The sequence below is a fragment of the Salvia splendens genome, chromosome 13 (genome assembly GCF_004379255.2).
Source record: "Salvia splendens isolate huo1 chromosome 13, SspV2, whole genome shotgun sequence".
NCBI classification, from domain to species: domain Eukaryota; kingdom Viridiplantae; phylum Streptophyta; class Magnoliopsida; order Lamiales; family Lamiaceae; genus Salvia; species Salvia splendens.
In genome coordinates, this window is record NC_056044.1 from 34,007,152 (window position 1) to 34,030,813 (window position 23,662).

The 23,662-nt window shown below is 38.2% G+C and overlaps 4 protein-coding genes across 7 annotated transcripts; 2 read left to right on the forward strand and 2 right to left on the reverse strand.

Moving 5' to 3' along the window:
* Positions 1-9,408: 9,408 nt before the first annotated feature.
* Positions 9,409-11,851, forward strand: LOC121762480 (uncharacterized protein C24H6.02c-like). Its single transcript, XM_042158363.1, has 2 exons — positions 9,409-9,670; positions 11,250-11,851. Exons 1-2 carry the CDS (start codon positions 9,607-9,609, stop codon positions 11,756-11,758), a joined length of 573 nt encoding a protein of 190 aa, XP_042014297.1. The 5' UTR covers positions 9,409-9,606; the 3' UTR covers positions 11,759-11,851.
* A 149-nt stretch (positions 11,852-12,000) lies between these two features.
* On the reverse strand, positions 12,001-14,219 carry LOC121762479 (pentatricopeptide repeat-containing protein At1g60770-like). Its single transcript, XM_042158362.1, has 2 exons — positions 13,880-14,219; positions 12,001-13,358 (listed from the first exon to the last, which is right to left on the reverse strand). Exons 1-2 carry the CDS (start codon positions 14,114-14,116, stop codon positions 12,114-12,116), a joined length of 1,482 nt encoding a protein of 493 aa, XP_042014296.1. The 5' UTR covers positions 14,117-14,219; the 3' UTR covers positions 12,001-12,113.
* Positions 14,220-15,579: 1,360 nt separating this feature from the next.
* LOC121762723 (OVARIAN TUMOR DOMAIN-containing deubiquitinating enzyme 9-like) lies at positions 15,580-20,419 on the forward strand. 4 transcript variants are annotated; one of them, XM_042158689.1, is made up of 19 exons: positions 15,580-15,761; positions 16,526-16,615; positions 16,792-17,259; positions 17,356-17,429; positions 17,595-17,649; positions 17,738-17,812; positions 17,905-17,978; positions 18,057-18,105; positions 18,181-18,268; positions 18,382-18,438; positions 18,549-18,637; positions 18,734-18,807; positions 19,031-19,085; positions 19,187-19,261; positions 19,354-19,427; positions 19,506-19,554; positions 19,630-19,717; positions 19,817-19,873; positions 19,965-20,419. In XM_042158689.1, the coding sequence occupies exons 1-19, from the start codon at positions 15,585-15,587 to the stop codon at positions 20,012-20,014; spliced, it is 1,818 nt and encodes a 605-aa protein (XP_042014623.1). In that variant the 5' UTR covers positions 15,580-15,584; the 3' UTR covers positions 20,015-20,419. The 4 variants fall into 4 exon arrangements, with proteins under 4 accessions (XP_042014623.1, XP_042014624.1, XP_042014626.1 ...); XM_042158690.1 differs by lacking the exon at positions 16,526-16,615; XM_042158692.1 differs by lacking the exons at positions 15,580-15,761; positions 16,526-16,615 and having other exon boundaries at positions 16,934-17,178; positions 17,235-17,259.
* A 222-nt stretch (positions 20,420-20,641) lies between these two features.
* Positions 20,642-22,871, reverse strand: LOC121760033 (thioredoxin-like 3-2, chloroplastic). Its single transcript, XM_042155636.1, has 5 exons — positions 22,440-22,871; positions 21,326-21,400; positions 21,178-21,244; positions 21,048-21,065; positions 20,642-20,971 (listed from the first exon to the last, which is right to left on the reverse strand). Exons 1-5 carry the CDS (start codon positions 22,745-22,747, stop codon positions 20,867-20,869), a joined length of 573 nt encoding a protein of 190 aa, XP_042011570.1. The 5' UTR covers positions 22,748-22,871; the 3' UTR covers positions 20,642-20,866.
* Positions 22,872-23,662: the final 791 nt, after the last annotated feature.

Sequence of the window (23,662 nt, forward strand, 5' to 3'; positions counted from 1 at the left end):
CGTATAACTGAACGGTCATTGAGTTCGGCTCTGGTGTGACTTCGGTAATTTCGCTTGCCTCTGACTCCGGCTGCTGTGATTGCTATGCTTGATGATGCCGATCTGATTGCTCGGCACTTTTAAGCGCAATCTGCAGACACTCTTTTGCTCTCTTTTGATCACCTCGGATGACCGCTATCCCCCCTTTAGTGGGGAGCTTGATGGTGAGATGATAAGTAGAGCAAACGGCCCGAACTGCGTTGAGCCAGTCTCTTCCCAGGATGATGTTGTACGGAGACCGAGCTTTTACCACAAAGAACTCAATCATCGTACTGGAGCTAGTAGGCGCTTTCCCCACCGTGATCGGAAGGCTGATAATACCTTCAGGGCGGGTGTCCTCCTGGGCGAAGCTCTTCAGGGGAAGCGGAGCCGGACTGAGCCGAGCTGGGTCCACTTCTAGTTTGTCGAAGCACTCTTTAAAAAGAATGCTAACCGACGCTCCTGTATCCACAAACACCCTGTGGATTAGTTTGTTTGCCACTCCGGCTTGGATGACAATGGCGTCTTGGTGAGGAGAGATGGCCGGGACGGGATCAGCATCCGAGAACGTAATCACTTCGTCCTGCTTCAGCCTTTTATGCGTTGGCTCCTCTCGATTGGAGCCTCTGCGCTCTGACTTCAGGGCCGACTTGGTCTTCCCGGCAGGGAGAGCGTCGATAGTCTGGATTACTCCATCATATTGCGGCTCGTCATCGTCTTCGGGATCCGGCTGCCTTTTCGGATCCTGAGGAGCGCAGTTCGCACCTCTCTGCTTTTTATTCTTCTTTGACTGCTTGCTTTGGTATTTTTTCAATGTCCCTGCCTTCACAAGAACATCGATACCTGCAGCCAAGTTTCTGCACTCCTCGGTATCGTGACCGTGGTCTTGATGGTAGGAGCAGTAGTTATCCCGGGGTCGGCGCGCGGCTGATTTCGTCATCCGCTTTGGCTTTTCGAACAGGTCAGAGTGCAGTTCGAAAATTTCCGCTCTCGGCTTGTTCAGCGGTACGAACTGAGCGGGCGGCTTCTCGGGATTGAGACGGGGTCCCAATCTGTCTTGTACCGGAGCCTTTTGAATTCTTTCAAATGGAGTCCGGCGAGGATGCCCCTGATCGCTATGATCGGGCTTCCTTCTGTCTCCTCGGGACGATGAGCTGTCTAACGACCGTTTGCGACGGTCTGCCTCATCGGCCCGGGAGTACTGGTCCGTAATGTCCCACATTTCCTGAGCTGTCTGCGGACCGCACTCAACGAGCTTCCTGTAGAGAGCTCCGGGCAGGATTCCATTTTGGAATGCCGAGATGACAAGCAGATCGTTGAGATCGTCTACTTGCAGGCATTCCTTGTGGAATCTTGTCATAAAGTCGCTGATTTTTTCGTCGCGACCTTGACGAATGGAAAGCAGCTGAGCCGAAGTGATTCGGACTTCCGCTTTCTGAAAGAACCTCCTATGGAATGCTTCCATTAGATCTCGGTAAGATCTAATGCTGCCTTGGGGGAGGCTATCGAACCACCTTCTTGCGTTCCCGATGAGCAGCTCGGGAAACAGCTTGCACATGTGGACCTCGTTGAGACCCTGGTTCGCCATGTTATATTGATAGCGTCCCAAGAAATCATGAGGATCCACGAGTCCGTCATAGGTTATCGATGGAGTTCGGTAGTTCTGTGGTAGGGGAGTTCGGGTAATATCGTCCGAGAACGGAGTCCTCAATGCTCCGTACACGGCGAACCCGACATTTCTTCGGTATGGAGGAGATGGAGTTCTCCTGTGATTCCGGTACCGAGGATTCTTTCTCCTGGAAGACATGACACTACTGCGGTAGTGACTGTCTCGTATGGAGGGAGAGGGAGAATCCGCCGTTTTCGTCTCCGGCTGCTTTTGGCTTTTTTGCAGGAAGGTTAAGAATTCCTCCTGCTTTTCAGCCAAAAACAGCTTGACAGCCTCGTTCAAATCGGGCTGCTGGGAAGACTCAGTGGGACGATTTTTGGAGCGGCTTGTTCCTCCGCCATGAGAACTGGTGGTGGATTTATCCCTAGGCTGTTTTCCAGACCTATGGGATGGATTGGCTTCCTCCTGGTTCTCACGGGCAGGAATACGGGTACTCTGCGATCTGGTATGCATTTTTTGGGTGGAAAAAATGGTCAAAAATTCGCTTTATCACAAATTTGGTTCTCTGTTTCCCACAGAAGGCGCCAGTGATGGATCCGCGAATTATTGATGATGATGAATGCTCGTAAAAATAAATTACGACACGGAAATTTTACGTGGTTCGATTTACTGAGGTAAATCTACGTCCACGGGGAGAAATGGGGGCAGGTTTGTATTGCTTGATCTGCGAATTACAGCTTACAACACAGACTTGCTATATGATTTTTTCTCTAGAGAGATTCTAACCCCTTCATATCAGATCTAAGTTCTATTTATATATGGAACTAAGATCGTGGCTTGCATCTCCACCCTACGTCGTGGATGTCGTGTAGGTCATGGCCTAAGATCGTGGATGTAGCGTAGGTCATGGCCTACGATCGTGGCCTGAGTTGACACCACGGGGTAGTGGGTGTGTTGGACATCCTGTATGGGTCCACTAACTCCTTGTTCGGTCGAATACTGAGACCGAACTGCTTTGGTTGCCGATCTTTGAGTAGAGCTTGATGCCGACCTGAGAGCAGAGCTTGATTGGTTGGCTTTTACCGAGCTGTAGGCTGAGGCCGAACTCTTTGGTAATGCCGAACTCATACTCCTGCTTTGGTTGCCGATCTGAGAGTAGAGCTTGATAGGTTGGCTTTTACCGAGCTGTAGGCTGAGGCCGAACTCTTTGGTAATGCCGAACTCATACTCTTCCTTGGGCTTTGGGCTGATGGGCCGTCATTGCTGTTGGGCTTGTTTAGTACGCACCCCATCAATTTGAAAGAAAGCACCATGATGAAATACAACTTATTTCTTCTCATCGCTTCATCACTTTTACTCCAAGCAACATTGTCTCGTTCTATTTGTAAATAAGAAAAATGGCTGAAAAATTTACAAAGTTATTTTTCAGTAGAAATGAAACAATTTGGACTTATTTGTTTGACTAAGAAAGTAAAGTTGTCGGAAAAATGATTAATGAGAATGTGATTCCTAAATATCAAGATATTGAAATCTATTTTTAAATTGAAATGCCAAACTAAAATATAATAAATTTTATATTATATATAAGTATTGATGTATATATATCATCATCTATCTGATACAATAACGCTTGATATTATTATGATAGTTTTAATATACTGAATCATTAAAATAGTTATGATTTGATTTATTTAAAATAATCTAACAGATTAACAAAAAACCAAATAATTCAACGCAGTATTATCTAAAAATTATCGATTGCATTTTATTAAAATAAGGTATTTACATTGTGAGCCAGTCTCCCTCCGAAATTCCCACCTCTACAATTCCATTGCTTTTCGAAGGATGATGATTGGGATATAATAATCTTAACCCAAATGTAAAATATCGATTCACATTCTGACTAAAACATTTGGCTACAATATTCTCATGTCGTTTCAAATGGAACATAAAGGACAAGGCCCGCGTTCCATCTTCCTCCGAATTCCCCACCTCAACAAGTGCATTGTTGGTCTAAAGATGCTGACTTGGGATATCAATACCAAACACTCGCCCCCGGGTGTAAATTATCAATTCTCATTTTGTGAAAATCCTTTAACCAATTTGTTCTCATTTTGTTTCCAGTGGAACGGAAACGAAAAGGGTTTTCGTCTTTAGACGTGAAGTGGGATCATAATCGATGTCAAGACAAATGTAATGGGGCACACCTATTATGTTGTGATGCCTGAAGGTTTCTTCTTCACAAATGAGTACGACAACAAAAAAATTAGAGTTTTTTATGTTCCTGGGACAATAATAACAAATTATTCGTATGTTAGGGTTGGAACACATTGAATTATTATTTTTGGTATATCCATTTCATATTAGTAAAGTGTAACTTAAAGAATGTTTTGGTATTCAGTTTAACTAATTTATGTTTCGATTCTCATCTATGGTCGGATGTTTAGCTAGCATTATTTTGTTAGTTCTTTAAAGTGAATTTTTAACTTTACCTTGTAAATTCCTCAATTTTAAATGATCACATGTAAAGTAGACGGGTTGGGATATACACACTTTATCTCTAGAGAGGCCATCAAATATAAGCCATGTAAAGATGATTTTTAAGATCACATGTAAGGTCAATGGCTTTGCCACAAAAGATTCGCTTTTGTCAAAACATAGTTATCCATATCGGGTTGGGAGATTTGTATACTTTGAAATAATGATGAACTTTAAGACCACTTTTAAATTCAATATGATGTACTCATTTTATCTACAGGCCGTCCGATAATACACTAAGGCAAATTGCCAGAAAATCCCATGAATATCAGCCAAATTATGTTATATCCCGCAACGTTAAAAATTAGCCATAAAAACCATGAATTTTAATATTTTCCTCATTTTTCCTATGACTAAATATACCAATTATGTATATTTTACTCTAATTATACTTCGTGGGGAATTTGAGAAAAGTATTAAAATTGATAATTTTTATCATTCATTTTCAAAGTTGTTATGTTGACCACAATTCATGGCTTTCTTACAATTTTTCAATATATTAAAGTTCACGTAAAGCTAGTTTTATGTGATCTAAAATGATCCCCTTGTAATCCCTTAGTAATCCGTAATGAATGCTCATTCATCTCTTCAACTTGGGATAATTTATACATTAAAAAAATATATCAAACACTACTCATTAGTCAACGTCCTATGGTGAACTTAGATTTATAAATACAGTCACTTCAGAAGAAGTTGCAAAACCTCACACAATCAACCAATATTTGAAAGAAAGCACCATGATGAAATACAACTTATTTCTTCTCATCGCTTCATCACTTTTACTCCAAGCAACATTGTCTCGGTCTCTTTGTATTACTAATCATTATGATGTTTATATTCGAAACAGTCTCCCTGCAGGTTCTCCACCTCTAAACGTTCATTGCTTTTCGGGAGACGATGATTTGGGATATCATGATCTCACACAGAATGCAGAATATCATTTTGACTTCTGTGAGAACGCTGTGGCTACTATGTTCGCGTGTCATTTCAAGTGGAATGGAAAGGACAAGTCGTTCCATGTTTACGATGCGCGTCATGGAGGTTCTGATCTATGCAATAAAGGAATATGCTATTATTCTGTGGCGAATGATGGTTTCCACTTCTCAAATGTTTACCCACCGAATCAAGGAAGGTTTTTCTGCGATTGGAACCCTAATACCTCATGTAATTAGTTTTTTTTTTTTTGAAATTGTTATAAATAATTCAGTGGCTGATAATGATATCACGTGTATGTTGTATTGAGATTATGATATATATGTGATACTTTTAGATAGTCTCTTCTCTTCGTCCGACTTATCTTAATTTGATTTGTATATTTCGAGTATCTCGTTTCATTTTAGTCGACGGGTTGGGATGTATGCACTTTATCTCTAGAGATGCCATCAAAGATAGGCTACGTAAAGATCAATGGCATGGCCACGAAAGATTCGCTTTTGCTAAAACATATTTATTCATATCGGGTTGGGAGATTTGCATACTTTGAAATAATGATGTACTTTAAGACCACTTTTAAATTCCATGTGATGTAGTACTCATTTTATCTACACACCGTCCGTTAACAAAATAAGGAAAATTGTCAGAAAAAACCATGAATATCAGCCAAATTATTTTATATCCCGCAAAATTAAAAATTAGCCATAAAAACCTTGAATTTTAACAATTTCCTCATTTTTCCTATGACTAAATATGCCAATTAGATCAATTTTATTCTAATTATTATACTTCGTTGGAAATTTGAGAAAAGTATTAAAACTGATAATTTTTATCATTCATTTTCGTAGTTGTTATGTTGACCACAATTCATGGCTTTCTAACAATTTTCCCATAAACTAAAGTTCATGTAAAGTTATTTTTATGTGATCTAAAATGATCCCTTGTAATCCCTTAGTAATCCGTAATGAATGCTCATTCATCTCTTCAACTTGGGATAATTTTTACTTTTAAAAAGTACTCTACATCAAACACTACTCATTAGTCAATGTCTAATGGTGAACTTAGACCTATAAATATAGTCACTTCAGAAGTAGCAAAATCTCACACAATCAACCAATATTTGAAAGAAAGCACCATGATGAAACACAACTTATTTCTTCTCATCGCTTCATCACTCTTACTCCAAGCAACATTGTCTCGTTCTATTTGTTTAACTACAAAATATGATGTTTATATTCGAAACAGTCTCCCTGCAGGTTCCCCACCTCTAAATGTTCATTGCTTTTCAGGAGACGATGATTTGAGATATCATGATCTTACTCAGAATGCAGAATTTCATTTCGACTTCTGTGAGAAACCTTTTGTTACTGTGTTCGCGTGTCGTTTCAAGTGGAACTGAAAGGACAAGTCGTTCCATGTGTACGATGTGACTCGCGCAGGTTATGTACAATGCGATAATGGAATATGCTATTATTCTGTGGCGAACGATGGTTTCTACTTATCAAATGTTTACCCGCCACCAAATAAAGGAAGGTTTTTATGCGATTGGAACCCTAATACCTCATGTAATTAGGGTTTCTTTGAAATTGTTATAAATAATTTAGTGGTTGAAAATTATATCACGAGTATGGTGTATTGAGATTATGACATATATGTGATACTTTTATATACTCTCTTCTCCTCGTCCGACTTATCTTAATTTCTTTTATATATTTTGATTATATCGTTTCATTTTTGTAAATAAGAAAAATGGCTGAAAAATTTACAAAGTTATTTTTCAGTAGAAATGAAACAATTTGGACTTAATTGTTAGACTAAGAAAGTAAAGTTGTCGGAAAAAATGATTATTGAGAATGTGATTCCTAAATATCAAGATATTGAAATCTATTTTTAAATTGAAACACCAAAATAAAATATAATAAATTTTATATTATATATAAGTATTGATGGATATATATCATCATCTCTCTGATACAATAACGCTTGATATTATTATGATAATTTTAATATACTGAATCATTAAAATAGTTATGATTTGATTTATTTAAAATAATCTAACAGATTAACAAAAAACTAAATAATTCATCGCAGTATTATCTAAAAATTATCGATTGCATTTTATTAAAATATGGTGTTTACATTGTGAGCCAGTCTCCCTCCCAAATTCCTACCTCTACAATTCCATTGCTTTTCGAAGGATGATGATTGGGATATAATAATCTTAACCCAAATGTAAAATATCGATTCACATTCTGACTAAAACCTTTGGCTACTATATTCTCATGTTGTTTCAAATGGAGCAGAAAGGACAAGGCTCGCGTTCCATCTTCCTCCGAATTCCCCACCTCAACAAGTGCATTGTTGGTCTAAAGATGCTGACTTGGGATACCAATACCATACACTCGCCCCCGGGTGTAAATTATCAATTCTCATTTTGTGAAAATCCTTTAACCAATTTGTTCTCATTTTGTTTCCAGTGGAACGGAAACGAAAAGGGTTTTCGTCTTTAGACGTGAAGTGGGATCATAATCGATGTCAAGACAAATGTAATGGGGCATACCTATTATGTTGTGATGTCAAGACATGTGTGGGTGATATCTGATTAATACATAACTAATCATAAACACAGAACAGTTAAGATATTTGTTACTTTATTATTAGTTCATTATGGTCATCAAGATCTTAAAGTTACCTAGTTAATTTTTAGATTGTTTAGTTCATTTTTAAAATCTGAATTTTCTCTAATGAACTAAAAGTGGTCTTATATATAATGACCTTATGTTCTGTCATAATTACGTATATTACTTTGGTTATGCGTTCTACATTTAAAAGGTGTTCCGTCTTTAACGTTGGTTCGTGTCAAATCCGTGTAAAAAATAGAATAAATCAATTCCAAAATTAGGGATCAGATTGAGTTAAATGACCTACGAAACAGCGTCTTTCGGCTTAAAATCGGTCATTGCCGTGCAAAGATCACAACTTGCCACGCAAGATGCCTTTTTAGCGGAACAATTCTATTTCGGTCGAATCAGGAGAATTGCACACTTTTAAAAGATAATTTTTAAGATCACATGTAAAGTCGATGGGTTGGGATGTACACACTTTATCTCTAGAGAGGCCATCAAATATAGGCCATGTAAAGATCATTTTTTAAGATCACATGTAAAGTCAATGGCATTGCCACGAATGATGCGCTTTTGTCAAAATTTAATTGGCGTTGGCCGCAAATTTTTTATGGCCCCGTCCAAAATGGACTAAATCTAGACCGTTTTTTCAATTGTGCAAGATAAAATAATTCAAAGGATAATGTTCTTGACCAAAAATGTAAAATCATCATATATTTAGGACCATATTTGGCTTTTAGTCATTCATATCCAATCCAACGTGTCTTGAAATGACATGCTTACAGACTTATTTATTAAATAGGTTATAATGGACTCTTAGCCACACATTATTCCTACTACTTAAAACTATTAAAATAACTCATAATAAGTTAAAAGTAACTCCTAAACTATTGATCCTAAACTATTGATGTGACTCTAAAACATCTAAAATCACTTATTTAACCTAAGAAGTAACTTAAAAAAAACTCTTCGACTTGACTTTCCACACTTGGAGAAAAGTTGATGGGATTCTCCTCAATTTGGGCCACCAAAATCTGATTTGTAATGAGTCCGCTCTTCATGCATGGTTTAGCCCATCAATTTGGATAATATAAATTTGGCCCAATATTGGTTAATCTTTGACTTGGACTTTTATATCAACAACTAAAATCATCGACTTATTTTTATCTTCTTGGCTTTAGTTCTTGTAATTTACCCATTTGGATAATTAAATGTTCCATCTTGTTGTACCTGTCTAGCAAGCTTGGGTGCATATCCCATCATAATTAATAAAGATAAACCTTCAAACATTTTTTTGTTTCTTATATGTAATTGGCCTATAAATTCTTGAACTCTTATCAAATTTTGAATTTGCATACCTATTTAAAAATCTTTCTATAAATTATTGAATTATTGTTTCGTTCTTACTTGCAATCAAAGTATTGATTTGTTCTTATCTTTTAACGATATAAGATTTTGGTGTTAAAATGACTTGATGACTTGCTTATGTGACCTTATCGGATGACAGCTAAAACAGCGTCACATTTAGGCACCAAAACAACGATATTTTATATACAAATTAAACAACTTAATTAGTTAGATTACAATTATATTAAGTAGATGGAAGCAAGAAAACAAGAAATGATAAACTAGATGTGGGTGAGTACAACAAATGAAATTGTTTATTTTATCGTATCATAGTACAATGTTATGAAATTGTTTGTTTTAGTCATTTCACTATGTAAGCAAATTGATAATTGCAAAATAGAAAAATTACTGTATTACTTAAATTCGATTTTTTTAGAATTTAGGAGTATTAGATTTGCTAAAAACAGTAAAAATGATTTACAAACATTAAAAGTTAAAAGAGAATAATAGAGGTAAACTACTCTGCACACTACTGCAATGGCGGCGCGGCGACTTCTCTCTCGCATGGCTGCAAAATATGCGCAGAATCCCCTCCCCAGAGGTAACCTACTCCACGCTCTCTTGTGTGAACTGTGTGTGTGTGTGTAGTTTTTAGGATTGAAGGAGATTCACTATATTTGATTTGTTTGGTTTGAATGCTTAATTTCCTAATTTAGGTTTCTGAATAAGATAAATCGATCAAAAATTGGGGATTCCTCGAAGTGAGCTTAGATTGTGGCTGAAATTTTAGGATTATATTCCCAATTTGTTGCTGAAGTTGGCCTAATTTGTTGAGTGAATACCTTTATATACTTACATATATATACATGTGTGCTTGTATGTATAAATTTCCTCTGATTAGCTGAGGTGTTCAATTTTGTGGAGATTTAGTGGTATATTTGGTTTCTTGTGAAGAAAGCTAATGCTAAACCTTGATGTGCTTATCAATACTGAAGCAAAATTTGAGCGTGTGTCAATTTGAAATGAAATGAATTACGGTTCTCTTGGTGTATTTTGTATCTGTGGATTAGTTGCGTAATCAGTTTAATGCTTGACATTTCATTCTGTGGTTTCGAAAAGAGAAATCACGATTTTTACGCCATTTAGACTGTATTCGTTTTTTCTTGTCTATTACTGTGTTATGTGATGAGCAGCTCGATGTTAACGGTTGCCGACATGTGCATAGCTGCTTCTTGTTGAATTCATATCAATATGTGGTATATGCAGCTTATACAAACACAAAATGTGATTGTGTCTTTGAAATATGGTTTTGATTGGACTTAGTATTTTGCTCTTCGGATAAATTATTTAAATTTCTTTGATTAGGTTAGGGAAAAAGGTTAAGGAATAACTTTTATTGTATTAACCAGTCGCACCATGGCAATAATTGTGAAGAACATGGACAAGGAAACTGTTGTAGAAGTCGTATTCTGTGGAAATTGTGTGGTGTATTACCTTTTATCGTCATTTCTTGTACATTACCGTGTTATGTATGGTTCAGCTCGGTGTTAATAGTTGCTGCCATCTGTTGTAGTAGTCCTGATTCTGTGGAAATTGTGTGGTGTATTGCATTTTATCGTCGTTTCTTGTACATTACTGTGTTATGTATGGTTCAGCTTGGTGTTAATAGGTGTTGCCTGCATTCTTGTTTGAGTTCATATCAGTCTGTGGTATTTGCAACTTATACAAACACAAAATGTGAGTGTCTTTGAAATATGCTTCGGATTGAGACCTTATATTTTACTCTTCTGATAAAGACAATTAAATTTTCTTTGATCATGTCAATCATGGTGAAGAACATGGAACAGGAAACTGTTTTAGAATTCAGAATTCTGTGGAAATTGTGTGGTGTGTTGCTTTTATTACTCCCTCTGCTGCAAGTAACTCGATTCATAATCCGTTTTGTGACGTCCCAAGTTAAAGAGTCAATTCCTATTTTGACAAAAAATCAACCTTTTAATTCTTTGTACTTTACTCTTTCTCCACTTATCGACTAAAGTCACTAACATTACTTTCTTAAATCTCATGCTAAAAAGAAACGCCTCGATTACCTTACTCGGGACAGGGGGAGTATCTTTTTTCTCATATGTAAAAAAACAAAAGCAAATTTTAACCACTTAACTATGTTTCCGATGCTGCAGAGGTCTCTAGGAAGTTTCATCCTTCTCCAAACTCGTTCTCTCGCAACTACGAGCAGTACACCAGAGGGTTCAAGTCTCTCTCAGAAGCCAGTGTTCCATCTGTGCAAAATCCAGCCGAAAACGGAAGTTGCAGCTCGAACAGTGACCAGAGCACGAGCGGATGCGTCTCCACCTTGAAAAATGACCAGGCTGCTGTGAAGCACCAAGTGAAATCCAACTTGAAGGTTTCCGAGAGGCACGATCTTGTCATGATGTTCACTTGCAAAGTCTGCGACACCAGAAACCTCAAAACGGCCTGTCGTGAGTCGTACGACAAAGGTGTGGTGGTTGCTAGATGCAATGGCTGCGACAATCTGCACCTGATTGCGGACCGGCTGGGATTGTTTGGTGAACCGAGCAGCGTAGAGGAGTTTCTAGCGGCTCGTGGGGAGGAAGTGAAGAAGGGATCAGCTGAGACTATGAATCTCACTCTTGAGGATCTTGCTGGAACAAAAGATGTTAGTGTTTGAGTTTCTGTTGTTTTTTCATTTCTTATGATTTATTCTGTAGAAGAGATTTTGGGGATATTAAACCATATAATACCAAATGATTCACCAATGTTACAAATTGCTCCAACATTTTTTAAGTTTATATAAATCATACTACAAAAAGTTTACTCCATAACATATTTTAAAGGGCAATTACAACCCCTAAAACCAAGTAAATCAAGAGAGAAGATATGGTGTTTCATTTCTAGAAACTTAACTAAAAATTCCAAGAGATCACATCTACCATTATTCCAAGATCAAAATCAGCTGCAAATCTTCTACAATGTCACTTGAAAGATGAATCTCCAACAAGTAAAATTTCAAAATTGAAACAATCTCATGCCGCAGATATTTCATCCAGCAACATTTTCCCTTCTTTACTCAATTCCACCTTCTCCATCTTCACCCTGCGATGCATGATGGGACTCTTCTTCTCGGCAGCTGCGTAAGTTCGAATCAACGACTCAAACACCTTGCCTGTCGGCTCCTTCAGGATCTTCACGAACCCTTCAGCGCCCCCGACGTCCTTGCTCTGCTCAAAGTGCCGCATAACAGCCTCCACTACTTCGGCTGATGGGGCCCACTCGCCTCCGTTAGCCCAGCCAGCTGTGACGGCGTTGTTGATGCATTTCACGAGTGGTTTGAACTCTTCCTTCTTCATGTAGTAGTCGATGTAATGCCCCCAGGTTTTGGCGTTGGGTTCCGCTCCTCTCCTCTTGGCGTGCCTCCTCAGCTTGTCCGCCTTCTCGGGCGAACCCTCTTTCAGATAAGCGCTGATGAGGATGTTTGCGATACGGATATCGAAAGTCGAGCTACCGGTTGAGTAAGCAGTCGCCCACTCGTGGAAACATTTCTCAGCACCTGGTAGATCATTCAGCTTAACCAACACCTGAATCATATTCAGATAACTCAAGTTTGCAGTTTTGGGAAAAGCTAGCTTCAACGAACGCCACACTCGATAAACTTCGAGCAGATTCCCAGTGCGTCCGTACAGTGTGATCAGAAATTGGTAAGCCGAGAGTTCTCTGCGGCCGTTTCTGCTCTCCAGTTCCTTAAGTGCCGCCTCAGCTTTATCAAACGCTCCGGCATCAGCATAGATAGATGCCAGATTGCTGTATGTCGTCCAATCTGCTGCAACTCGGCCATCTCTCTTCATCTCATCAATAACCCTCTCGACCCCGTCAATATCACCCGTGGCAGCAAGAGCCCTCATCCACACGTTGTAGGTGTAAACGTCAGGCATGACGCCAGCCTCCTTCATTTCTTTGACAAGTGCAGGGACGAGCTGCGGCAGCTCGTTTTTCATGTTCAGGGTCATGAGGCTGTTGTACGGCATGGAAGTCATCTCCAAATTAAGTTCTTTCATCCTCTCGAACATAGTCTCTGCCTTTGAAGTCATTGAGAGTTTGCAGTAGCAATTGAGAAGAGCGCTGTAAGTGAGATTCGTTTTTGATGACTCCGGCAGAGACACAAAATAGGTCTCGGCAGCAGCAATGCCTCGGCTTTTCGCTATCAGATCAAGATGAATAGCTTGGTCACTCACGGTTTTATTCATACCTCTTTTCTCCATAGTCTCGGATATCTGTGGAAACAAATGACCGAGTCAGATAATCTAGTGCACATTGAGATAAGGATCGAGCTGTAAACGAGGAAAAATATGAGCAAGCAGGTTAGGCATAGTGTGATTTCAAGGGCTACAATGATTCTCCTTCGCCAAATTACAATGCTTGATTCACTAACCATTTCTTCCGCCTCACATTTTCCACTCTCCTTCACGAATCACGAGTCTCACAGTTCAAATACTCGAACAACTCTCTTCGATTAATTCGTTTGCTGTTCTAAATAAACTAATACTACAATCGTTTCATCAAATTATTCCAGTCAAGATGCACATTTTGTACTCTCCTTCACATATAGCTTGCACCATCCAAATTAAGAGCCATAATCATATCATCAATCAAGATAAAAACAAACAAACAAAATCATAAGCTCCAATGCTCGATAACAAAGATCAACAACTCACCCCATCAAAAATCAATCGCACACACACATACTAAAAAATCAACAAAATTAGGGCTTGAAGGTGCAGCAATTAGTGACTACCTTGACAGCGGGTCCGTACAGTTTGCGGCCGCGGAGAATCTTCACGGTGCGGCCAACCTCCCATTTGTAAGCACTCTTACGCGACTTGAGAAACTCGTTCGTCTTCGCCCTGACGCTCCTCTCCTCGCCGCCATCGCTGAGCAGCTTCTTGTACAGCGCCTCCGTCAAATACTTCTTCGACGATCGCTTCACTACGGTCTTCTTCTTCGCGAATTGCTGCATAAACGTCGACGCCATTTTCCCTCTCCGGTTCAATCAATGCTGAGATTTTGCAAAACTGAGCTGATTAAACCTTGAATTTCAGCTTCCAATTTGGGGAAACAGTGGAAGCGGAAGTGAGGTTTGGAAATGGAGAGGGGTGTTTTCGGTAATTCACATTGTGGGGGGTTATAGTGGGCTTTTATTGGGCCTCAATTTAACAATTATCAAACCATAGAATAAAATGGGCACAACAACCCAATAAGCAAACATTTGTAAATCCTAATTATTGGGTATATTTAATTTTAATATATCCTATGAAATATGATATTAATCACAATATTTTTTTTATCAAAATAATTTTATCTTATCCCATATATCATATTGATGCATATAAGACAAAATATAATTTTAAAAGTCAATATAATCAAGCATTTGTGACTCATCATGCACAAGTTACGGCGCATGCCAACATTATCATGTCATATAAATATTCTAGTGTATTAAGTTTAATTATGACTAATGAAATTCAAAGTTTACCTAAACCACAACTCAATAAGTAGCGCATAACCAAACCCTAACACTAATCCCTAATCTCTAAACTCTAGAGTATAAACCTACTTATATACTCTTCTATAATGCTACTTATAATCCCTAATATGGGGCTTCAGTTGAAGGTTCAAAGTTGCAGGATTGAAGAACATGATCGAAATTGCAAGTCTGAATTGTTGCACTTGCAGATGCAATTCCGAAATAAAACTCATGGATACACAACTAGATTTGACTGTTGTTTTCTTACATTTATCTTGCCTCTCAAATTTATTACTCAATTCATTCTCGATTAAATATTACATTTTGACTTTGCATGAATTTTACGAAAAATTAAAAAAAAAAGTAAATGGAATAATTAGTAGTAAAATCTCAATCCTATTTTTATATATTAGTTTTAAATAAAAATAAAATACTAAAATATTTAATGGTAAAGAGAGCATTATTACTTAGATATTTAAGAAATATATTAAGAGCATGGACGGATGTTCCGGCGGACATCCCGACGAACTTTCCAAAAACACCTTCTGCCACATCATAAGGTCCTCCCACTGCACTGCCAAGTCATAAGGACATCCCGATGCACAATGACGGACATCCCCAAGGACATTCCGACGAACATTCACCATAATAAAAATTCACAAATTAACCAAATTAAACAATTTACGGAATTAAACAATATATAGAGTTTTTTTTAAAAAAATTAAAAAATCGGGACGTCGTCGGAAAGCCGCGGATCTGCGGTGTCCGCAAGCGACGTCCGCCTCGCGCTCGCCTAATGGCGGACATCCCGCGCGGACATTCGGCACGCCGGTCCGACATCTGTCAGGACGTCCGTCATTGCTGATGTTCTAATGAGATTGCATAACAAGCTAAAAATTTAATGATTATCGGGTGGCAGATTATAAATAATAATGATAGCATTCAATTTTATTTTTCGGGGGCATTCATAATCCACATGAATCCTCAGCTACCACGTGTACGGCTACGATCTACCCGTGTTTCTCTCAGCCTACCCGCCAACAATTTTAATGCCGGCGTTTCGGCAATTGTGGTTACAGTTATAAAAATCCAATCTTTAAATTTATATCCAAACTCTGATTTACAATCTGATTGCTTCGCCTCGAATTCAAAGGTTGGCTATTCACTTCCACACCCGTTTTTCCTTCCCGTTCTATCTTTGTTTCTTTCTTGATTTTAACTGTTAATCTTGTTAGTTGTTGGTTGTTAAAAGTTGATTTTTTTAGGAAGGGATTCTTTTGTTATGATAATCACGATAGATTGATATTGCGATGTGTGAAATTGAGTGATTGTTTTGAATTTCTTCTTATTACGATGTGGGATTGTTGAGTTTAAAATAGAGAAGCTGAATTTTTGCTGTTTACAATGTAGTGGTTTAAGTCTGTTTGCTTCTTTTCAAAAAAAGGAAATGAAATGAAATAGGGAAATTATTGAGCTTCGTAATGTTATGTGATATCTTCTGTTTTTTTGTTTGAAATTATCATTAATGGTGATGTATGGCTTTTGATGTATCTCCATTCCTCAAAGGATTTGATTTGTAACTTGTAAAGAGTTCTGTATTACGCGGTCGAGTGAATCGAGGAATGGTTTATTGAGTTAAAGATGATGGTTATACTTATTGTTGTTGAGACTTACCGTTGCTTAGGTGGGATGATATGATCTTTAGATTTTTGCCTTCTATGATTGTGAATTGGAGCTTATTAATCCTAATGTATTGTAACGTGGGTTAGTGGATTGCGGTTCCGCCAGTGACTAGGTGTTCTAGAACGTTCTTTTTCCATGGATTCATATGTTTGAGGCCTTGGATATGTTTATACATGTTAAGGTGTGAGCATCACTCGAGTAGTAAACTTAAACTCGTGGTATTTGTTTTCGTAGATGTGCTTTTTTTGCCATTCGGGCTCTGGATGTACAGAGAAGTTGCTTGTCTGCTTAGTAGCTCGAATAGAAAAGAATTTACGGATCAAGGTGATTGGTGTAACGTTTTGTTATTCGAAAGAATGCATTCATAACATAGATGACAGTTTAGAAAGGATAGTATCTGGTTCATGTGAAGTGCATAGCTGTTTCTCTATGCCTGTCGATTCTTTGTGGAATTTGATTCATATTGACTTTTCTGAAGTGGAGCTGCATTCGTTTTTCAGCCGGTATTAACTCATCAATCGTTTTTGGAAAGATCTTTTGCCAAACTTCAGCAAAACTATATGGGGATGGTGTGTGATCCAGATCCTGATGTAGTACGTTGGGGGCTTCACCACCTCTTTGACGTTTGCTCGTTAGCAAAAAATCACTCGCCACCAGCTTTGACGTGCTATGTGGAGGACATTTCAGCAACGTATACATTGAAGGAGGAGTTCTGCAATGCAGCAGAATCCGTAGTGGAGAACGATAAGGCAATCGCTCAAGCTCTTCAGGATGAGTTCATAAGGCTCGATGCTGCAAAGGATCTGGGATCTGTGTCTTCACGAGAAGAACATCAAAATGAATCGATTCTCAGTCAGAATTGGCCCTTCAGCTCTGGTAGGGAAAAGGCTGAATCAGCTGGTTCAGCCTTTTATTCGGTTATTGATGGTGAAATGGAGAAAAGGCTGAATCAGCTGGTTCCTGTTCCTGTAAGATGCCCTAATTTCCTCTTTTACTACTGGCAGAGTGCTCGAAGGGACGATGCATTGACCTTAAATCTTTCTTTGTGCTTATTTCCATTACAGCATGTTCCTAAAATCAACGGTGACATACCCTCCACTGATGAAGCTACATCAGACCATCAAAGGCTTTTGAACAGGTTTCGTCTCCAAAGTTCCTTATCGCTGTGTATTTTTAGTATTTAGTTTATATCTTTTACTATTCCAACGTAATCTTGAAACCATTGCTTTTCACAATCTGTGCAGTGAATCACTCTCGTGTGCTACGGTTCCTAACTCCTGCATTTTTTGTTGTTCTTTATCAGATTGCAATTGTATGAATTGGTTGAACTCAAAATTTTGGGAGATGGAAACTGTCAGGTTGGTTGTTTTTAGCATGTTCTTGTCTTCTCGTATGTCTTTGCCATCGTACTGAGTTCGTAAATTAAATCAGCATATTCTTCTGCAGTTTCGTTCGTTGTCTGATCAAATATATCGGGCCTCAGATCATCACAAATTTGTGAGAGAACAAGTGGTCAACCAGGTTCATTTACCAATCCAATCGGACTAGGTGTTCTTTCTCTTGAAACCGTATTTACTTTAAACGCCCGTTTCTTATTATGTGCAATCTTTCAGCTGAAGTTACGACGAGACTTGTACGAAAATTTTGTCCCGATGCCTTATGGTGATTACATAAAGAAAATGAGCAAGTAGAGCACCCTTCTGACCTACCATACTCCACTCTATCCTTTTTTGCCACTCGTCTAATAAATTTTCATCGATTTTAGGAACGGGGAATGGGGCGATCACCTCACGTTGCAGGCTGCTGCAGATTGGGTAACGGTTTTGTTTCTACGCCTGTTACAAAGTTCTTGCTCTATAGCTATATATGAACGTGTCGTATTTTGGCAGCTTGGCATCAAAATTTTCGTCGTTACATCATACAAGGATACATGCTACATCGAGATCCTTCCACAGACCGAACAGAAGTCAGATAGAAGTAATCTCTCTTCACATCTTATGTTTTATACATCTTGTTTCGTTTCCATCCCAACGAGTTCAAGTAACGTATCATTTACTCGCTTTCCGTTGTATCCTCTGTCGTCAATGCAGCTATATTCTTGAGCTTTTGGGCTGAGGTTCACTACAACTCGATATATCCGTTAGGAGGTAAATATTTTCCTTGTTTTTGTTACCATCGTTGTTGAAATGCGTCTTCGAATGAGCTTTCTTATCTACCTCGTTTTATTTGTTGTTAAAACTTACTTAACTGATGGCAGAGTGGCTGGAGACGCTACCGGAGATTGAAAATGATTCGGCTATCGATGGTGAATTGGGGAAAAGGCTGAATCAGCTGGTTCCTATTCCTGTAAGCTAGCCTAATTTCCTCTTGTGCTACTGGCAGAGTCTTCGAAGGGACAACGCATTGACTTTATGTCTTTCTTTGTGCTTATTCCCGTTACAGCATGTTCCTAAAATCAACGGCGAGATACCCTCGGTTGATGAAGCTACATCAGACCATCAAAGGCTTTTGAACAGGTTTCGTCTCCAAAGTTCCTTATTGCTGTGTAATTTTTGTATTTAGTTTCTATCTTTTTCTATTTCAACATTATCTTGTGCTTCTCGAGCTCTAGCTTGAGTCAATACATTATCAGGCTTACGCAAAATAATTCTTGAAACGATTGCTTTTCACAATCCGTGCAGTGAATCACTCTCGTGTGCTACCGTTCCTAACTCGTGCATTTTTTGTTGTTGGCATCAGATTGAAATTGTATGATTTGGTTGAACTTAAGATTTTGGGAGATGGAAACTGTCAGGTCGGTTGTTTTTAGCATGTTCTTGCCTTCTCGTATGTCTTTGCCATCATATCGAGTTCGTATCATGTAGAAGAATTAAATCGATTCATATTCTTGTGCAGTTCCGTTCGTTGTCTGATCAAATATACCGGGCCTCAGATCATCACAAATTCGTTAGAGAACAAGTGGTCAACCAGGTTCGTTTACCAATCCAACCGGACTTGGTGTTCTTTCTCTTGAAACCGAATTTACTTTAAACGCTCGTTTCTTATTATGTGCAATCTTTCAGCTGAAGTTACGACGAGACTTGTACGAAAATTTTGTCCCGATGGCTTATGGTGAATACATAATGAAAATGAGCAAGTAGAGCACCCTTCCGACCTACCATACTCCAATCTATCTTTTTTCGCCACTCGTCTAATAAATTTTCATCGATTTTAGGAACGGGGAATGGGGTGATCACCTCACGTTGCAGGCTGCTGCAGATTGGGTAACGGTTTTGTTTCTACGCCTGTTACAAAGTTCGTGCTCTATAGCTATATATGAACGTTTCGTATTTTGGCAGTTCGGGATCAAATTGTTCGTCGTTACATCATACAAGGATACATGTTACATCGAGATCCTTCCACAGACTGAACAGAAGTCTGATAGAAGTAAGCTCTCTTCACATCTTATGCTTTATACACACCTTTTCGTTTTCAAGTAACGTATCCTTTACTCGTTTTCCGTTGTATCCTCTGTCATCAATGCAGCTTTATTCTTGAGCTTCTGGGCTGAGGTCCACTACAACTCGATATATCCATTAGGAGGTAAATTTTTACTCGTTTTTGTTACCATTGTTGTTGAAAGGCGTCTACATACGAGCTTTCATTCTTAACGCCGTCCATGTTTCGTGTGTAGAACTTCCGGAGGAAGAGAGCAAGAAGAAGAAGAAGCGAAGGTGGTGGTGATCGTTGCGTGCAGGGCTCACTATGTGGCTCGTCGAAGCATCTACTCTCTAGCTGTGTATAGCAACATGGTTGGCAACATTTGATTGCATATTCCTTCATTATTCAATTTCATTTAGTTTGTAGATTAGATTTTTAGGGAGCCCTGTTTATTTCTCTTGTAGGTTTCCATGTCTGTACAGTAATAAATCTTCACGCCGACATGCGTGCTCGTCTCGTATTTTATTTCATCAGTGCATGTCGTGTGTACATGTACGATAGAGTGAAATACGAGATGAAATAAAGACATGTATATTAAGTTTAGAGCCAATATAGTGTCAATAGACACTATGTATTAAGTTTAGAGGTAATATAGTGTCATACAATTATTTACACAAAAAATATTTGAACAGTTTGATGATTCTAAAATAATTTCTTAAAAAAGAGTATAAATGAACATTGTGAATGAATTGTGGAGAATGCTACCAATAAATACTGTCAAGTTTAAAATTATATTTATTGATTGGTAGCTTTTCTTTTTTTATTCTTTCTTTTTTTTGCTTTACCGTTTTTATTTCTAATCCAGACACTATAGTAAGAAATACTTCATTCGTTCCAATTAAGATGTCACACTTACAGAATGACACATAATTGCAGAAATTGTATTGAATCGATTGAGACGAACTGAATACAACTAATTCAAGATTATACAAAAAGAAACGGCACTACAAAAATCGGGATTTACCGTGATGGAAAAATCCATCGGTAATTTTAAAAATTCTATCGGTATAGAGTTCATTGTCGAACTTGGTGGCGGCCTTCGTCGGATCTCTATGCCACCGGTGAATCTGTCAATAATCTCCAAATTTTCTTTTACTAACTAATTTCATTTTCTATAATTTCTCGAACCTCATATACTACCAAATAAGCTTTATGATGGCCTCCTATCACCTCTTCCTGCTTCTTGCCATCTCTCCATAGCTGCAAAACCAACACAAGATCTGAGTAAACCCTAACAAAACCGGGCATTTCGAACTTACAAGAACAAGCTTTTTACCTGTATTGTAGGCATCTTCTGCGTGTGTTTTGCAAATCAAATAGACGAAGGAAACACGAAAAGAACAGAAAAAAGAGAGTCAGTGACTGAGGATTTGGTGAAGTATGTTGGGGAAAATAGATGAACTTACTGTAACTTCAGCACGAACAACGAGCTTATGTGGAACACTGTTAACATCAACTGAATAAAATCTTACTCTGCATCAGTTGGTGATGAAAAAGAAAGGAATTCAGACTTCATTAGGGCATTATATAGCAAGAGAAATGGTGGATGCAGACCTTGGATGATAATCGGCTGCTAGTTTTTCGAGTTTTGGTTTCAAAAAGATGCACTTCCTGCACCAGCTCGCCATCCTACATATCGAAATACTTCATATTCTCAGCCTAAACAATCCATAAATAGATCAAAACAAGAAACTGATTATGTGCAAAAACTCACATAGGCGATGCAACAAAAGATGTCAAATTCTAGTTATAACCATTTCAAGAACTCATGGAAATATTTCTCGTTCTAACATAGGACATCCATGTGCTACTGAACCGACTAATCAGATATCAAATACCTCAAGATTCGTTTTCTTGACCACTATTTCTCCTTTTCTTTCGACTTCCCCTTTTGTTGTCCCTCTAATCTTCTTCTTCTTTTCTTTCTCTACTCTCCCATTCTCGTGGCATCTGACAATGAGAGCAGATGATGGTTGGGGCCCTTACACTAAAGGGAACGAGGCGAGGCCATAGAAATTGGCTGTCTGGCTAAAACAAGAATATATACTCTCCTTTAATGTGAAGAAGTTCGCCTTATATCTATTTTCCATTGAGGAAGAGCCGGGAATGATGAACTACCACGATAGATAACTAAAGTGTTTACGAGCATCCACATCGGTTCCTCTTCCTATGCAAATTGCAATCAAGAACTCGCCTTCCTACCTCACTCCTCCACACCTTAGACAAATACACATCACTAAAACCAATTCACTCCCACCAAACTTCAATCTAGTATAGCCACTCACGGCTACATCTAACTGCGAATTGAAACGACAAGAAGCTTCTAGCCGCATCTCTCTTTCTTGTGATCAAATGCATCATAATGAACATATGAGAATAACATTCTCGAGCATTATTTTCCAATGTAACCTTTAGAATAAACACATTCATATTCCTATTTACCCAAATAATCGAAACCATGTTCACATAAGCTACAAAATAAGGTATATAATGAATAAAATATGCACTTCAGCTAAATCAATCGTGAAAACTAGCAATCAAAAGGGGGAAAACAGAAAATAAAAATACAATCTTTTTCACTGAGAAATTCAGCTAAATAAAAGGGGGGAAACATGTTTAATTCAGAAAACGATATATATATATATATATATAGGAGAGAAAGAGAGACCATAAAATGACGACGGATTCATCGAGATGTTGAGACTCTGCGACGACGCGATCGAAATGTGCTTCGCTGGAAATGGGAACCAATTCCATCGAAAGCGGCGAAATCTCGAGCTCCTGTTGAGAAATCGGTCTGCTTTCATTAGAATTACAGCTTATTGCCAATCTCCGGCCTTTCATTTGATGAAAACTGCAGCTCCGAGAAACGGAGTTTGCGCCGCCATTGGAGAAATTGATTTTTCTGCTCGAATCAATGAAACAGCACGGCGGAATTTTCGAATACTGGGTTTTAACTGACGGCGAGATTTTCATTGGAGTGAATGAGTGATCGAATGCTTGATTTTGAATGTGTGTGGTTTGGAATTGAATGCGAAGAAGCTCTGAGCCGAATTGCTTTGGCGAAGAGAATGAATTTTATTATGAAATTGAATTGTTTGTTTTTCGACTTTTCTTCATTGATTTTTCTTCGTTTTTTTTAGTTGGTTGGGAAATGTACCAAATTCTTCAACTCAAATTTCATAATTTTATGAATAAATATCTTTAGTAACTTTACTTATTTTAATTTTTAGATATAAGCATTTTGTAATCTTTGATATACACTCTATTACCAATAATCTTAATAAGAGCATCCACAATAGTGTGGACATCCCGACGTACTAGCACTAAGACATTTCAAAAATACCTCATGTCACGTCACTAGGACATCACACTGCACTGCCACGTCACTAGCACATCCCACTGCACAATAATGGACAAGCACTAGGACTAGCTGACGCCCTAGCCAATAAAATAAATTAAAAAATACGATTAATTCATTTTAATTGTTGGTGTTTATCAAATATAAAAAAATGAAGTGCAATGAGTTATAAATATTGAGTATAAATAAAAAAAATTAAAAAAAATTTAAAAAAATGGGACGTCCTTCCTCTTGTCCGCTATTATGCGGACAAGAGGTAGGACGAGCCGCTAGTCCAACGGACAACCTCTCATCCGCCTGGGACGTCCGTCACCTGCTCGCCGGCTCCAATAGCGGACGTCGGATAGGACGAGCCGCTAGTCCATCGCGACATCCACTATTGCGGATGCTCTAATAAATATCACAAAATTAATAAATTAGAAGAGATATAGAGAAAAATAATTTAAATATTACTCTATTTATTTCATCATAAATTGATTCAGATTTTGTTCTAATCCGGATAAAATGGCATTTAACCTCATACATTAACA